Source organism: Lissotriton vulgaris, chromosome 6 (assembly GCF_964263255.1).
Source record: "Lissotriton vulgaris chromosome 6, aLisVul1.2, whole genome shotgun sequence".
NCBI classification, from domain to species: domain Eukaryota; kingdom Metazoa; phylum Chordata; class Amphibia; order Caudata; family Salamandridae; genus Lissotriton; species Lissotriton vulgaris.
In genome coordinates, this window is record NC_141694.1 from 1,096,767,665 (window position 1) to 1,096,784,708 (window position 17,044).

The 17,044-nt window shown below is 47.6% G+C and overlaps 1 protein-coding gene across 2 annotated transcripts in view; it reads left to right on the top strand.

Moving 5' to 3' along the window:
• LOC147708470 (solute carrier family 22 member 2-like) overlaps nt 1–17,044 on the top strand; it is a 545,897-nt gene that overhangs the window by 381,040 nt on the left and 147,813 nt on the right. For both annotated transcript variants that reach the window (XM_086927158.1, XM_086927159.1), the window contains exon 6: nt 8,953–9,065. In XM_086927158.1, the coding sequence (XP_086783284.1) occupies nt 8,953–9,065 (113 nt within the window). The remainder of the gene's footprint in view (nt 1–8,952; nt 9,066–17,044) is intronic.

Sequence of the window (17,044 nt, forward strand, 5' to 3'; positions counted from 1 at the left end):
CATTCCACACTGGCAGGTACTGCATCAGTCTATGGGAAAGATGCAAGGCCTGCCTTCATCTTCAAAGCCTGCTCACTCACCAGTAAGTGCTATTTCACTATTATAAATCACTGATGCATCACTGTGTTAACAAATACTTTCTTATGCTTTCAAAACCAGTTAGTTACACCACTACAAAAATAACACAATTTAGGCTCTCCCACCTCCCTCACTCTTATGCCTATCCCGATGTCAAGAAGGTATCAAACCACTTTCCAGGTACAACAACTTGGGATTCAGACCATAGTGCAGCATAGAGACAGTCACACTTCGAACACTTGGTGATGCCCTGAAGGATAAGGATGATAGGACTTTCTTTCTAATCTCACTTCTTGATGAATTTGTGAATTTTGTCACTATAGATCAACAGTTACTTCTATCCATTCTCGCCTCATACATGTGCATCTGTGAGCCGATTTCACAATGGGCTGAGTCACTTTTAGCAGACAAAACACAATTCATCACTATAGAATCTTCAAGATTCTTCCCTCTTCTTCCATGTGAGTTACCACCAGAATCTGTTGTTTCTTCCACTTATTCATTATCCAAATGGCTCCACTACGGTCCATAGTTTTGTGGTTGCAAGTATTCAGCAGTATGCAGACAGCTTTTACATATTTAAATGTAGCTAGACCAGCACACAAGGTTCATATAAAAACATTCTGAAGTGCTAGAGAGCTGGATTATAGGCTTCTCTCTCAAACAAAACCAAGCCAAACCAAATGTCTTCTTTACTATGATGACTCACCTCCCCTCATCGGTCTTGCAATGGCCTGCAAAACTTACCCCGCTGGGTGTAACCATCTTACATTGGTGTCACTAACCAATTGGCTTCACCCTAGCCATTGGCCTCTCCAATCATATATTGTAAATTAAGAATGCACTATTCTAGTTCCACTTTTACTCAAAAATATAGCATGTTATTCTGCTCAAAAGCTTAATCACAGTAGTCAAAGCAATGCCTCTATCCCACATTGATGTAAGTAACACCTCTTAGAAGGCCTTGCCAAAGACAGATTTTCTCTCACCATAGGCCTGTGCAAAAAACCGTCTGTATGGGCTACTATTCAAATGTAACAGGGAAACTTAACTTTGTCAGAAGCTGTATGCAGCTTAATTTGCAAGAAAATATTTACAACAAGCAAGTCCTTATCTACTTAGTCCCCTGGAAGCCCTTAAGAAGCGAGTCGACCCTCACCCATACTACTAAGGGCTCAATCACCAGCGCAAACAGCAGAGGTGACAAGTGACAGTTCTGGCGGGTCACCCACGCTACCGGGAGACCATCCCAATGCCACCCCTCGAACCTGTACAGTGGTCACCCATTTGGTGTTGAGAAGGTGCACATATCACACAAACTTTGGACCAAATCCAACCCAGGTCAGGAGGGCAAACAAAAATATCCGGTCCACTGAGTCGAAAGCCTTCCGAACATAGATGGACAGAAGGGCTCTGTGACCTTGGAAGGTCCTACTCAGGGCAATTGCATTGTGAACTCTTCGTAGGTTATGCTGGGTAGCTCGGTTGGGTATAAACCCGGTCTGGTTGGGGAGCACGAGGTGAGTAATGACTCCTGCTAGACGGGTGGCCAGCAGTTTAGCCCAGATTTTGGCTTCTGATTTCAAGAGCGAGATCGGCCTGAAATGCTCACCGTGGGTACCCTTTGTATCCAGCATTAATATTACCATAATCACAGCGTTTCTAAGATCTGGGGGCAGTTCTCCTTTCACTAAGGCCTCCTGGAAGGTCTCTAGTAGTAACAAGCCAGTCTGTGGCCACAACAGGGACCAAAACTCGGCTAGAAAGCCATTAGAACCCAGCACTATACCAGCACGCAGCTGAGTCAAGGTAGAGCACATCTCATCACAGGTAACCTCTGCCTCCACACCTTCGCACTCTTCGGAAGGCAGGTGAGGCATCAGCAAATCTGATACAACTTGGAGTAGGTCTGCGTGGGGGCTCAAGGAGTCTGTACTGTACAGCGAATAGTAGTAGGTTGCAAAGACATTAACGATAAGTTCACAGTCAGTCACCTGTGAACCGTTTTCTGCCAGTGGTAAGCCTCTGAGGTCCCTCACCTTCCGCCGATCCATGTCCGTTTGACCTTTGGAGTAGCTGATGATACGACCCTGAAGCTTGGCCTTCCCAGCTTTCTAGAGTGTAATGTTGGACGTCACAAATTCCCTATTGTCGGCAAGGAATTGCTGGCACAACTCCTGAAAATCATCTTTTTGAAGGTACCAGCCGTCTAGGCGCCATCTCATCCCTGCCCCCCTAGGGCCCCAAGCTAGCTCCATCACCACCAACGAGTGTTTGGAGAGTCCACGGGCTAATAATCTAACATCAAGTACCCAATGACTCTCCTGGATATGCATGAAAAAGTAGTCTAATCTGGAACAGGAGCGGTATGCTCCAGAGCAGAAGATATAACCCCTCTCTCTGTGGTGGTATGCCCTCCACACATCTGTCAGGTTTCAGTTGCGTGCAAAAGTAGCAAGGAGCATAGGCCCCCGGCCAGCGCCAGTGGTGGCAGAAGAACGGTCTAGGGTCATGTCATATGTCCCATTAAATTCACCACCTATCAACCATGGCACCTCCGTCATTTATCATATAAGGTCCCCAAGTTTAGCCAGGAAGACCAAGGTACAAGGTAGGCAGGGTGTAGACACAGATCAGTGAGAGGGGGTGTACATGGAGAGTGCCTGACACTGCTACATAGCGTGCCATATCGTGGAGATCGCTAAGGGGGCGCGCTCTCGAATTAAGACGCTGTGCCTCGAGAGCCATGGTGGAATCCAGAGTGGTACACCTGGGTGTAACCTTTATGGGCCAAGAAGAGGCCTTTATTGCCCAAAAGATGGGTTTCCTTAAGCATCACTATGTCTGAGTTCATCCTCAGAGCTGTCTGAGCACCCCCCTCTCTTGATTTTATCTAACATCCCATTAACATTCCACGACAGAAGTGTGAGTGTATTTAGGGCCATGTGTCCTTGCCCCAGGCTCCTATGATGGTTAGGGTCAGCCATGGCCTAAGTGTGTCTGTGTTCTGTGTCAGAGGATCGTGTACATCCGGCCTACCACTGCACCCAACTTCTGCCCTGAAGGAAAAACACATCCAAAAACAATACTCCAACACCACCCCCACTCACAACTCCCCCCATACTTCATGAATTAGAAGTACCTGTTGTGGTTTGACTAGGGACGAAAGCCAATAGGGCTGTTGTGTGATGTGTCTCACTGCTTTTGCCCAAATCCCCCTCCCCAGCACAAACCATCCGCAACTAAAATAGAGTTATGGGGTTCTGACCAACAGAACAGCGAAGCTCCACAGAGTGTGAAACATGTGTATATATCCCACTGTTGAAACCCCAGTTGCACTCTATGGGACAGCTGGTGACCGTGCCAGAGAGAGCCGAGCATCCATCTGTTTGTGTGGGTGATTCCCCTTTGGAGGAGGCACGGTCAGAAGCCAGAGACCGGGCCCTCCGCTCTCTGTGCCGCAAACATTTTCTCAAGTCTGTGCGTCATTCTCTCGAGGGTCCTTCATTGCACCCTGACCCTCCTCCCAGAAGTGAAGCATCTGCTTTGTGTGTCACGGTGGTCACTCCTTGATCCAGTCCGAGACTGCCTTGGGAGAGTCAAAAAAGAAGGTTTTGCCTTGGAAGATTACTTTCAGGTGGGCTGGAAATAAAAACATGTAGGTGATCCCAATGGGTCACTGTTTTTGCTTAGTTTCCTGGAAGGAACGGTGTTGTACTTTCAAGCTATAGTCTGGAAATATCATCACTGAGGAGCAGTGATATGCCAGTTGGCAGGCCTTATGTGCCACCCTGAGGATGGTATCTCTATCGGCATGGCTGAGGACTCGCTCAATAAAAGGTCGAGGAGGGGTGCCGATGTGGGGCCTAGGAATCTTTGCTCTATGTGCTCGCTCCACAAAGTAGTGGCTCAACACATCCTCTTTAAGGACCCAGCTGGTCAGCCAGCCCCACATGAATTTCATTGACGTGGAGCCTTCCTCTCCTTGAGAAATGCCTATGGGGTGGAGATTATTCTTTCTAGCTCTCCCTTCCATGTCTTCAGCGCAGGCCTCCAGCTGCCCCACCAGGTGCTGCAGAATGGCCAAGCATTCTTCATTCAATTTTTCCTCATTCTCCAATACCCTGCTCTCCACCTTAGTTACTCCGTGCAGAGTGTTTCGGAGCTCTTGCCTAATTAACGCAAGGTCAACCTTGAGTTCCCCCATCTTGCCCTCCAGAGTGACCTTGAGGTCCTGAATCGCATGTAGAAGAGGAGAGGTGTGTGTCGATAAACACCTGGGGCAGCCCCTGCCGTGCCCGCTTCCCCTCTAGGAGCATTTTGAATACTGTACTTAACAATCTTCTGCTGGGAGGCCGCTGTCGCTGATTTGTCCCATTCCATGATGATGTTGCAGTGAGATAGGGACACTGGAGCATTAGTCTTATTTGTATGCGAAACCACTCCTTGCAATTGAGCGCCTGCACAGATTCCCAGCTGCATATCATGGCAACATTCCTGATGGTGCACAGTTGAGGCCCTCACAGCTCTAGTGGGCCTCTATTACATCCCAAAGTCCCATTGATGGATCACCTGAAGGAGAAAGAGAAAGAGATGCAGGCAGCTGGCCGGCCCACTGTACGCACAGCCTCAGGCCTACCCCAGGCTATGTCTGTCTCTACAGGCCCCAGCCATTTTCGACCATAGGGATACAGATCCGCGTGCAAGTTCTTGCTCAAGATCCCAGAGTGTAGCAGGGGGGGAAATCTTCCGGCACAGGCTATGACAATTCGCGTATGTCAAGGCACAAAACTGGCCCACATCCCTCGTAGATCTGGTTACCAATGTCCACCTATGTATGTATGTATGTATGTATGTATGTATGTATGTGTGTTCTTATATAGCGCTCGACTTACCCTAGGGCATCTCGGCGCTTGCCTTGGGAACCCGTCCTGGCTTTTCCCTGTGAGATAACCCGTACTGGGCATCCCCAAGGTGAAAGCCAGGCATCCCGCCGCGGGGGCCGTAGTGGAGATTAAGCAAGCTTAATGCCCAGAGTTGCAGAGTGTGAACCCGTGATTAGAGTGGGCACCGAAGCGAGAATTATCGAGTCCGTGGACAATTGGGCTCAGGACCCTGCCGCGTTGGGAATTGAACCCTGGTCCCGGGTCTGACCTCTGCTTCAGGGTATGCCTCCTCTAACCAGTGAGCCACACTTCTCCACCTATGAGGCAAAGAAGTACGAGCCGGGCACAGTAAGCAACACCCCCTGCAAGGCAGTAAACGCCAGCAAGTGCACTCTAAGACCTATACATGTGCCCAAGGCTAATCTACACCGGGGCGAAACTTGGGGCCAGCAGTTTATATAGGATCTTGTCAAAGCCCTCGAGGGTCACCGCCAGGTCCTCACACCTCAAGCAGCTCCGTGCAGGTTTCCCCCATACCCCAGGCAGTGGAAAAGGCCCGTCGGGTCCAGTGAAAGGCATTCAGCTCAGCTCAGGCAGCATCCCGGGATGCCCTCTCTCTCAGTCCCATGGGAAGCCCTGCAGTAGGGTGGCACCCATGTGCAGCGCACCTCACCAACTCTGTAACTCCAGAGTATAGTGGCGTGATGGGCCGCTCACCAGTCCTCTCCCTGCCTGCCGCTCGCCATCGGGCCTTCTACCCTACCAGCCATACTCACAGTGCCTCTCACTTTCGGGGCCCAGCCACCCCCTGGCACCCTCCTCTAGAACGGGAGAAGAGCTGGAGACCTGTGGCAGAGCTGCGTTGTCGCTGTGTGCCCACCACCACCCCCCCCCAAAATCCTGACTGCCCCTGCACCCCTATGGTACTTTGTCCGTGCCGAGGCAGTCTGATGTAGGCAGCAAGATCACCACACCCGAGAGGCGCCCTCTCCTGCCTCTCCAGGCTGATCACCGTCAGGGCCATCACCTTCTGGGGTGATCACTGACACACCCCCAGACCTGTATGGCCGACTCAGGTCCGTTGACCGGCCTCGGCCCCAAAGGGTAATCTGCTCCGCAAGAGGCGTGGGTGAGATTGCCACAGATAACAACCGCTAAGGCGCTCGATCCGGGTTCAATGACCCCAGGGAGTGGCGGTATAAGGTCGGATTGTCTGCTGGGCGAGCGTAACTCTTTGAAAGAGCGACTGCAATGTTCGCTGTTTTAGCCATGACCCAAGAGAGGAGACGTTCTTAACTGATCAGAGCTGGAAATTAGATGGACGGCGTTGGCATTGGAAGTTAGAAAATACAGTACTGGCTTCTTCTTCAAAAAATCGAGGACAGCAGCCTGGTGCAAAATGAGCAAAGAAGGAAGTGAAGGCATAGTAACTCTATCCTCATTATACCCCTCTCTCTTAGCCATACAAAGTAGAAATTACGAAAGGACAAAAAGTACTATAGGTACAGGAAAATTGTCCACTCTCCTTTGGCATATCAGTCCATCAATCCACCCAAGACATTTGCTTTAGGATTCTGATCCATGCAATTTTCCTGTATCCTGAAATTTGTTTGTAATAAGCAGGTTTGTGCCGACTATAATTCTGCCAGCAAATGTTTGTGAAGGTCACAACTTTTCTGCTTCACAAAGATGTAAAGTTTGTCATCGACAAACAACTTCACCTGCGGGCAAAATATGATGCAAACAACCGTTTACAAAAGAGCTTTTTTAAGCAAACTACTTCACCAAAAAGAGCATGATTTTCGCTTTATTCCCAACACCAGACCACCAGACCTTACTTCTTAGTACTTTCATACAGCAATTTTTATAAACTTCGTCAACTTTGTGATGTTGGAAAGTATTTAAAAAAACACAACGTTGGTGCAGTTCACCTTCACCACATTTCTGCAATGAAGGTTGCCATAGTCACAGACAAAACACAACCAGACTTTTAACATCATCAAATAAAGAGACGGTGTTTGGTGGTGATATATCAGTGGGTAAAAAGAGGTATGTTGTCTTTTCATGAGATAGGCTCTTTCATGTTTGAAGCATTTCATTGCGAAAGACAAGACTGTGCTCTATGTAAGTAAACGACTCATAATTTAGATCAAGGACCAGTCAGGAGACGGAGGTCAATACAATTCTTCCTATTTCATTTTTCAATTTTAAATATCAAGGAATACCACGAAACGGTGACAGAGCATTTTTTACTATGCAGAAACAAAAGTGAGCATTGCACTGTTATATAAAAGCAATAACAATAGTGAAAAAAATCAACATTATGATACAGAAAGAAGCTCTAGACAGAGTTATGAAGATCTGCCAATTATTCAACGCTATAACAAGCATTGGCACAGCAATAGGTCTCACCAGTAAAAGTGGGCGCAAACCTGTTGGCTTTACAAATGTTCGTTTTTTTGTTTTGTTGTTGCGAAAAACATGAAAGAAGCAGTCCAAAGTAGCTGACTTGTGTTTGCACAGTCGGCCAGTTTGGGATAGTTTTCAGAAAGCATAGGAAAAAACATTCCAAGATGGCCACCAAGCGTGCTCATATTTAGCAACCATCCTCCGAGCCATTCCATTCTTCTACGGTGTCCCTCCCACTCCTACATTCTGAATCTCTTCACAAGTCATTCAGACCTTCGTTACTTATCCTCGTTTCTCTTCCCTTTTACTTTTTAGTTCTCTTACTTCCTTGTGTCCCTCCCCATTGTCTCTCACCTGCCCCTCTAAGTCTTATTTTCATGGATGAATAATCTTTCAACGCTTCTTGCATTCTGTGCCACTGTAAATAGGAAGGTGCAGACGGATGTCTTCCTTTCTCTCCTGTTCACAGACTACTTAAAAAAAAAAAAAATCAAGCCATGGGCTATTGGGCTATTTTCCATCTTAACCTATCAGGCAGACAACTATAGCTACTGAGAGGGGTATCCTTCTACTCACTGCCAGTACAATGCAATGGATCAGTGCAATGGAGACCCTTTGACAGGTTACAGACATTTTTTTTTTTTAGTTCATAAATAAGTTTATTCAGAAAACAATTTATACATTACAGTGCAATATGAGGAGGTTACAGACATCTGATATGGTGTTAAAACATTTGCAAAGTGAAACCTTTTCCCTTGGCACAGATTCTACCTTGTGAATGCTCGCGGAGGCCTGGGTGAGCAATGAGTGGTCCAGAAGGCCAATTGTTGACCACTTTCCGCTGTCCCCTTTATTATTCCTTACATACTGCCCTTTATTTCTTCAAAAGACAGCCCTGCTCATTTGTGGGCTGCTTTGAAAAAGAAAATTGGTTGACATGCAGGAATTTCAAATGCTGGGATGGAGGTCCACTGTTGCTTGGAAGCTTCCATTCCTCCATATTCAGGGGTTCTCTGTCTCTGACATATTAGAGATGAAGAAGATCTTGCGATCTACTGTAAATGCCATTTTGCGATGCGACACATCACAAAATGAGCAGCAGGTTGCAAACCAGTGGTGCAGCAGGTATAATAGCACAGGGGCGTAGAGGTCTGAGGGTCCCACTGAACCCTGATTTTTACTTTATTGTATGATCCAGACAGTAGCCAAGGGCCCATTTATTTCCTTGCACTAGGGCCCATGACACACTGGCTACGCTAATCAAACCAGTCGGTGTGCAAAATAACACACCGACTGCTCTGCGAACTTCTGTTTGCACATAATTCCTACAACATGCTCTACAAATATGTAACTTCTGTGTAAATCTAATAGCATTAGAAATGCATGCTAATAGCCTCATGTGATGGAATGGCTCTTTCTGCAGGACAGTGCATGCCATCTGCCAAGCTACAATCTCAATATGAGCCTTCCTGGAAAATTACTTTTCAGGAGATAAATTGATATAAATTGTTTTTTCAGTTTAAATGAATGTGTATCTTTGTGTAAAGAGACTAACTTGGTGCAGCACCTTTTCTTTTAGAGACTTCAACCAGAGGATGCTGTGTGTGAAAATGAGAAGCAGGTCCCTTCCTTTATGGACCTGTTCAGAACTCCCCAAATTAGGAAGTATACCTTTATTCTGATGTACATCTGGTAAGCGAAAGCAGGAAGAATGGACTTCGAACTTATTTGCATCTTTCTTCACTTTATCTCTCAACTTACACATTCTTCTATACAGAATTCCAGAAATGTCGCCAGACAACGCATCGAACTGAAAGATAATGTACATGAATTTGATGCACCAGAGATTCATTTCCATAGTCCTATCACAATGTGTGCTTTCATCAGCATTTATTATTTTGTATTCTGTAAAATAATTCGGCGAGAACTCTGGGTAACAGGGGGTGGATCCCAACATGCTCAACAGAAGGAATCAGGCGTCATGGAGTTTTAAATATCTAAAGCCAGAAACCCAGATTTACAAAAAAAGATAGTAAACTCTGAACGATTCGCAAACAATGAGCCGACCAACTAATCGGAATGTATGAATATGCATTACGTGTAATAACCTAGCTAGCAGTATGAAGCAGTGCAGCTGTCATGTACATGCAAGGAAAGGGCCAGCCCCACGCACAAAAATGTACAATTCTCATATCAGGCACAGATGTAAAAAAAAAAAAGCAAATAGTGTGAGTTTTTGCAAAATAAGGTATTGAAAAATTAATCCACGTCAGCAGAGAGTATTATTGCGCCCATACAAACGTGCACTCCGGGAGGTCCAGGTTTGCCCCTAGGATGGCAGGAACTCTGTGCCTTGCCACGACCTGAGTCTAGGAGCAGGGATTGCATAAGGAGGGCATTGCCCAGGACTCATACATCCTTCGAAATAAAATAGTAACATCTATGAAAGGCTGTTAAGACGACCTTGGTGATGGGTGGTTGCTTTGAATGTAAAACACATGAAGGAGGAATTACACACATGACCCACTTGCGTACAGTAGCAAAGCATTTTAATGAACCCACAGAAGAGACACTGAATATGGCATTAGACTGTTGATGATGAGAACTTGAACATATCACAAGACATGAGGGCCACCCCTAGTGCCAGAGAACCCATGCACTTTGAGACGTGCTGTCTGCTGATTTTGCTGTTCTCCTGTCATGAGGAAAGAGAGAAGCCCAAAAAAGCATGCACAACTTACATCAGCAGCAGAGAACCAGAAACAAGTTTTGTGCTGCTGTTGAGCCAGAACATAAACTGAGGTATTTCTTTGAGCTGGAGTGTTTCTAATGGCCCGTCAGGATAGAAATATTGTAGTTCCTTTTCTTTTGTGCAAAATAAAAACATTCTGAAGTGTGATGCATACTCTAATTAATTAAAATATTCTGATCGTACTAGAGTGACAGACAGTAAACAGGGCGATGCACTTGCCGATGCAGGGATGGGAGGCCTTAGGGGGACCCCAACAGATAACCTTTATAAAACATAGTATCAGAAAATGTACCGTGAATTGAATCTCTTGGTAATTGTGTAAAAACTGGTCCTCCATAAGGGATATGGGGGCAGACGTGGCACGGAGAATGGGTTGGGGGGTCTCTGTAGTGAACAGGGGGGGGGGCATATTTACAAGAGCATTGCGCCACAGGAACGTAACTTTTAACGATGTTCATGTGACGCAATACCCGGAACCATATTTACAAAGTGGTTTTAAGTCACTTTTTGTGACTTAACGGCGCTTTGTAAATATGGTGATGTGGTGTTCTGCATCATTGAATTCCAGAAGTAAACTGGTTACCAAGGTGGAATGTTGGAACTGTGATTGGTGACAGTTGATCTGGTCTTCAGTGTGGATGGGGTCTCATGATGTACGCTACTTAAATAAAGAAGAATATACCCTCAACGGTGTCTCTATGAGTTTATTGAAGAATACACCTCTACATTTTGGCAACGAGGATGGTATCTAGAAAGACATGCAAATCTCGCTGGTGTAACCAACTTATGAGAGAGCCTCCTTTCATTGAGACGTAGATCTTGCCAGGAATAATTCTCCCTTTAAAGTCAATCATTCCCCAAAAATAGCCCAATAGGTCAATGGTCAATCCCCCATAGCCTTTTGGTCTTATGTCGGGTTTCAATAGTGTTACCTTGCCCACAAGGTTTCCCTCATAAAACACCTTCAGAACCAGAGTTATTTTAGCTCCAGAGTCTAAGCGCATGTCCACTGGTGCATCGTTGATCAGCACTACTTCAAAAGGCCCCTCACCATTGTATTCCCTAACTTGCAAGATCTTGAATTCTCCCTCATCTCCTTCATACAGATCAACTTCCCTGACCTTCTTTTGTTCTTTACTCGATTTACAACACTTAGAGAAAGTGTTCTTTTAATATAATTTGACCTGCAATCTTTTGTGATCTACAAAGCCAGGATGGCAAAGGCAGTGCCAGGGATGCAAGGAGCACACCAGGAATTACAGTTGTAATCCCTGGTTGTAGTATTGCGCTCTAGCTTCCGACGCCTCAGCGTGATGACGCAGTGCGCCGGAGGGAGAGCGGAACACTTGCGCATGCGCTGCAGTCTGGGGAAAGCGCGCGAACAGCATAGCGTGCCAGAAGCGACCGGAGCCAGTTGTGTTTAGACGCTCGGCGCTCTTTTGCATAGCGAAGTTCTAAGTCAATAAAAGAACTTGACCGTAGTACCTGGCTTCTCTGTGTCCTATGTTGGGGGTGAACATACAACATTACAATAGCGACGAGAGTGGGATCCCCCACCAACTTCACCCCAGAAAAACAACAATCGGAACTGCTGTAGCGGTGACGCCAGCCACGCACCAAGGTCAGGAAGTGTTGAGGGGACACTAGTAAAGAGAGCACACCACAGGGTGCGAGCACGCTATTCGCAACAGAGCACGGCAGCAGCGCACAAGCCCAGAAACGACGGCCCCACGAGGCCCAGAGCCCTACCACTGAACGTCTCCAAGGCGCCAAAAGGGAGCTGTGATGACACGCAACTGAAACCCTGGCAGAAAAAGGAGACAGTGGCACGGGGAATGAAAAAGGGCACCTCCCCAGCAGGTCACGAGACGGAAATTCCAGTACACCCGGCAGCCCCAGGAGCCAGGGAGGAAACTCGGACCGTGCGGAAACTAACAGTGCACCAGGCAGCCCGGGTAACCGAGGTGAAGGACCTGAAGCAGTACCCAAGATGAGCAACCAAGCGACAACCCTCACTGCACCCATTCCATTCCTGCCAAGACCAGGCGAACCCCTGATGAAATGGGAGGACTGGAGGGAATACTTAAAAAACTACGTGGAAGCCGAAAATGGAGAACCATTTCCCAGTGCCAGGAAGAAACGTTTACTGTTACACAACCTAGGCCCAGAAGGCGTGAGAGTGTTTGCCAACATTGTCCCCGCGACGAGACCAGCGGCGGACGACGATGTCTTCAAACATGCTCTGGAAGACCTAGACAATCACTATCGTCCGGCGGTGTGTGTCTCCATTGATTGGTTCAACTTCCAGCAACGGAAACAAGAAGAGGGTGAATCCATAGACGATTATGTCGCAGCGTTGAGACGATTAGCGATCACGTGCCAATATGGACAACTTCAAGACGAATTCATCAAGGATCAGATTGTTATGCACACCACACACAGATCAGTCCAAGACAAATTGTGGGCACAAGGAGAGGCAACACTCAAAGAAGTGATCGCAATGGTAAAGAAGGCCGAACTCTCCAAACGTTGCGCTGAAGCGGCAAAAAAGGAGAACACACAAAGACAAATGGTCAACAAAATTGATGAAGCTCGAACCCCAGACAGGCAGAGAAAATCCACTGGAGAAGGGAAACACGAGCCCAAGTGGGCAGGCAACCAGGGACAACCAGGGAGACAGTCCACGGACAGCAGATTCTCGTGCACACACGGCCCAGGACAAGCGGTGCCCTGCATTTCGCGCCAGATGCACGTTCTGCGGGATGGTCGGACATTACCAGAAGGTGTGCCGCAAGAAGGGGAAGAAGTCTATGGTGAAATGCATAGCGCAATCCCAGTCAGAGGACCCAGCGGAAGAAGATCTAGAGGACGATGACATGGTCCTATGTATCGAAGAACAAGTATTGGAGGTAACGGGCAAACGCTCAGACAAACCGCGACCTGACATGCTGATTGGAGGGGTGAAGATTCGCATAGTGATAGACTCTGGGTCGCCATACTCCATTGTGCAGAGATCAGTGTGGGAGGAAGAATTCAGGCCCAGTCTTGGCCCAAAATTAAACCCGCCGGACATACGACCGATTTCGTACACCAACAACGTAATCCCCATGGTAGGATACCGCACCCTGAAATTTGAGTTCAGAGGGAGATCGGCAATGTGCAAGCTGTATGTGGCGGAGCGAGGACCCTCGGTGCTGGGTTGGAGAGACCAGGGTGACCTTGGAATCAAATTAGACCCTGGAGTCAAGGAACAAATTCTACTTACGGAAGAAAGCAGTTGGCCAGACCTGGAGAAATTGAAACAAGTCTTTCCAAAAATGTTCAGAGGCACGGTCGGCAAACTTGAGAAGTTTGTGCACAAAATACAGCTAAAAAAAAATGTGAGCCCTGTGTCCGACAAAGTCAGGAACATTCCCATTGCAGTTAAGGAAGCCGTCCAGCAGGAACTACAGAGACTGGAAGAGCAAGGTATAATTGAACCAATCGACAGCTCGGAATGGTTGGCCCCCTTGGTAGTGGCCAGAAAACCCAACGGCAAGGTACGCCTATGCGTGGACCTGCGCGAACTCAACAAATGCCTGATAGTTGAAAAGTTTCCATTACCAAGGATTGAAGAAATGTTGGCAAAAACGAGAGGGGTGACGTGGTTTTCCTCCATCGACCTCACCTCGGCGTACCATCAAATAGACTTACACCCTGCCAGTAGGAGGCTCACCTCTTTCATCACACCCTTTGGGTGTTATCAGTTTCGCCGCATGCCGTTCGGACTGGCGTCCGCAGCGGCTGTTTTCAAAAAACTGATGCACCGCCTGTTTAAGGATCTAGATGGTGTCCAATACTTTCAGGACGACATCCTGATAATGGAGACAAACCGTGAAGACCACGATAAGAAGTTGACCAAGGTGTTGACGGTACTACAAGAGAAAGGCCTCACCGCTGAGTGGAACAAGTGTAAGCTGGGCATGTCGGCGGTCACCTATCTCGGACATGAGATTGGGAGTCAAGGAATCACACCAAAGAGACAAAACGTGAAAGCTATTTGTGACGCCAGGGCCCCAGTCAATAAAGATGAAGTGAGATCGTTCCTAGGAATGGCGGAGTATTATAGTAAATTCGTCAGACATTTCGCCACCAAGACTCACAGGCTCCGACAACTAATAAGAGACAAGACGATGTTCCAATGGGATGGAGAAGCCCAAAGTGAATTTGAAGAACTGAAACTCAACATAAGTTCAGCGGTACCTCTGCATGGATATGACCCCACGGGGCGCACTATCTTGGCAACCGACGCCAGTGAAAGAGGCTTGGGAGCGGTGCTAGCCCAGGAGAGGGATAAAGACACAGTGGAAACACTCAGCTTCGCCTCCCGTGCGTTGTCTCCCACAGAACAGAAATTCAGTGTCATCGAAAAAGAGATGCTTGCTGTCACATGGGCCATGAGCAAATTCAGGCAGTTCCTGTGGGGCACCCGCTTCAAACTGCAAACGGACACACAAACCACTGGTCAAAGTGCTTACCTCTAGCGGGCATGATACAGCTACACCTCGCATAGCAAAAATGACTCTCAAATTATTGGACTATACCTATGACGTTGAGTACTTACCAGGGACACGCAACAAGGTAGCGGATTATCTTAGCAGGGCCTCAGCCATGGAAGAGGCACCAGATGTCTCGCCAGGACGGACGAAATGGTTGCTGCAATGGCAGACTCAGAAAGGACCATCAGCAGGCAGGAGTGGGCGCAAGCCTATGAAAATGACAGCGAGATGAAGGACATCAAACGCTATCTAATAGCAGGGTGGCCAGAGAAGAAGAGGCCTAAAGAAACCCTGAGGAAATACTACGAAGTGCGAGAGGAATTATCAACGAGCGATTCCGGAATCTTCATGTACCGCGGCGACAAGGTGGTTCCCCCACGACATTGATCCCACTACTGTTGACCCAGCTACACGAGGGGCACCTCGGCATCGTAAAAACGAAGATGCGGTGAAACAAATGTATTGGTGGCCTGGCATAGACATTCAAATAGAAAGACAAGTGAAAGAGTGTGACCAGTGCCAAGGAGCGGACAAGATCTTGAAACCAATGAGGCCCACCTTGGGTACGTTCGAACAACCCCACAACACATGGGAAGACATAGCAGTAGACATCTTGGGACCAGTGTTAGACACCAGAGGAACAGCCAAGTACCTATGCGTCGTTGTAGATAGATATTCCAAGTGGCCAGAGGTTGATGTGCAGGAGGTCATGGACTCCGATGCCGTGTTGAAATTTCTCACCTCTGTGTTTCTACGTGAAGGAATACCAAGGACAATCCTAAGTGACAATGGGCCACAATTACCTCTGAAAAATGGTCCAGATACTTGGAGAGGAACGGGATTAAGTCCAAGCACACTGCCGTGTACCATCCCGCGAGCAACGGGCAAGTGGAAGGGTTCAACCGTGTTCTGATGGGGTCCATACAAGCCACAATAATGCAGGGCAAAGATTGGGAAGTGGAGATACAGAGTATGCTGTGGGCCTACAGAATCACCCCGACCTCGATAGGGTACAGTCCCTTCCAGATTTTGAGGGGTAGACTCCCCTTTACAAGAGACAACGTTGTCTGGAGGGAGAAGACAATAACGAGCAAGTGGTCACCAGCGGTGGTACAACACAACCTGGAAAGAGCCCAAAAGGTGTACACAGATCATTACAATAGGAGGCGAAATACTAAAGACACCGATCTAGAGAGAGGGGAATGGGTGAGAGTCAAACTTTGCACCCTCAGAAGGAAAGGAGAAAGCAAATACAGCGAACCCCTGCAAGTGAAGGAAGTGTATGGAAGAGCTGCTCTACTGAGTGATGGTAGAGTGTGGTCCCAAGACCGCATGGCGAAAATCAACAGGATCATGCAGTGGCCCGCCGGTCAGGAGAAAGACCTAAGAGACCAGAGTCAATCCAGTGGGACTGAAGAAATATTAGCAGGAAGAGAAAGTCAAGAGGAAGGACAATTGCAAGTAGAGAATGAAGAGTGCAAGGAAGTAAGTGAAAGGGAGAGCGTGACCGCAAACAAAACAACCGTCACTGAGAAAGAGACCGGGACACCGAAGAAGGTCGGGAGTCCCGCATGTGAAGGAACCAGGGAAGAATCTACTCCAGTAAGACGCACCCTAGCTGGGAGGATAGTTGTCCGACCCGCTCGATTCAAAGACTTTGAAGTAAAGGACTATTGATCTTGAGGACTCATAATGTTTATTGTGTTGTTGGAAAAGAGGAGATATGTAGTGTTGCGCTCTAGCTTCCGACGCCTCAGCGTGATGACGCAGTGCGCCGGAGGGAGAGCGGAACACTTGCGCATGCGCTGGAGTCTGGGGAAAGCGTGCGAACAGCATAGCGCGCCAGAAGCGACCGGAGCCAGTTGTGTTTAGACGCTCGGCGCTCTTTTGCATAGCGAAGTTCTAAGTCAATAAAAGAACTTGACCGTAGTACCTGGCTTCTCTGTGTCCAATGTTGGGGGTGAACATACAACATTACACTGGTGACCCTCAAATTACATCAATGTTTCTGCTCCATCTTTGCAAACAAGATAGCTCTTCCTGTTTGAGAGTGTTACTCACCTGTGCACTGCTGAAATCTTGCAATTCCACTGGCAATGCATCTGCCAAGACAAGGTGCGTATTTTTCAAAGGAAAGCCCCAAAAGATGAGAAAACAGGTAACCCTCATGCTGGTCCTGCTGTTGCTTATTTTTACAATCAAGTGTAAGCTAACAACTTGGACTGCTGCAGCTGGTCCTTAACTGAAGGGCACATGCAGGTAATGTCTACCAGAAAATGCACCCAAACATTCCCTGTGGATGGCTGAGGCAGGACCAGAAAGGAGTGTACTCAGGAACACCACAGACCAACGTATATCAGCTTTTGCGATTCAAACAATCT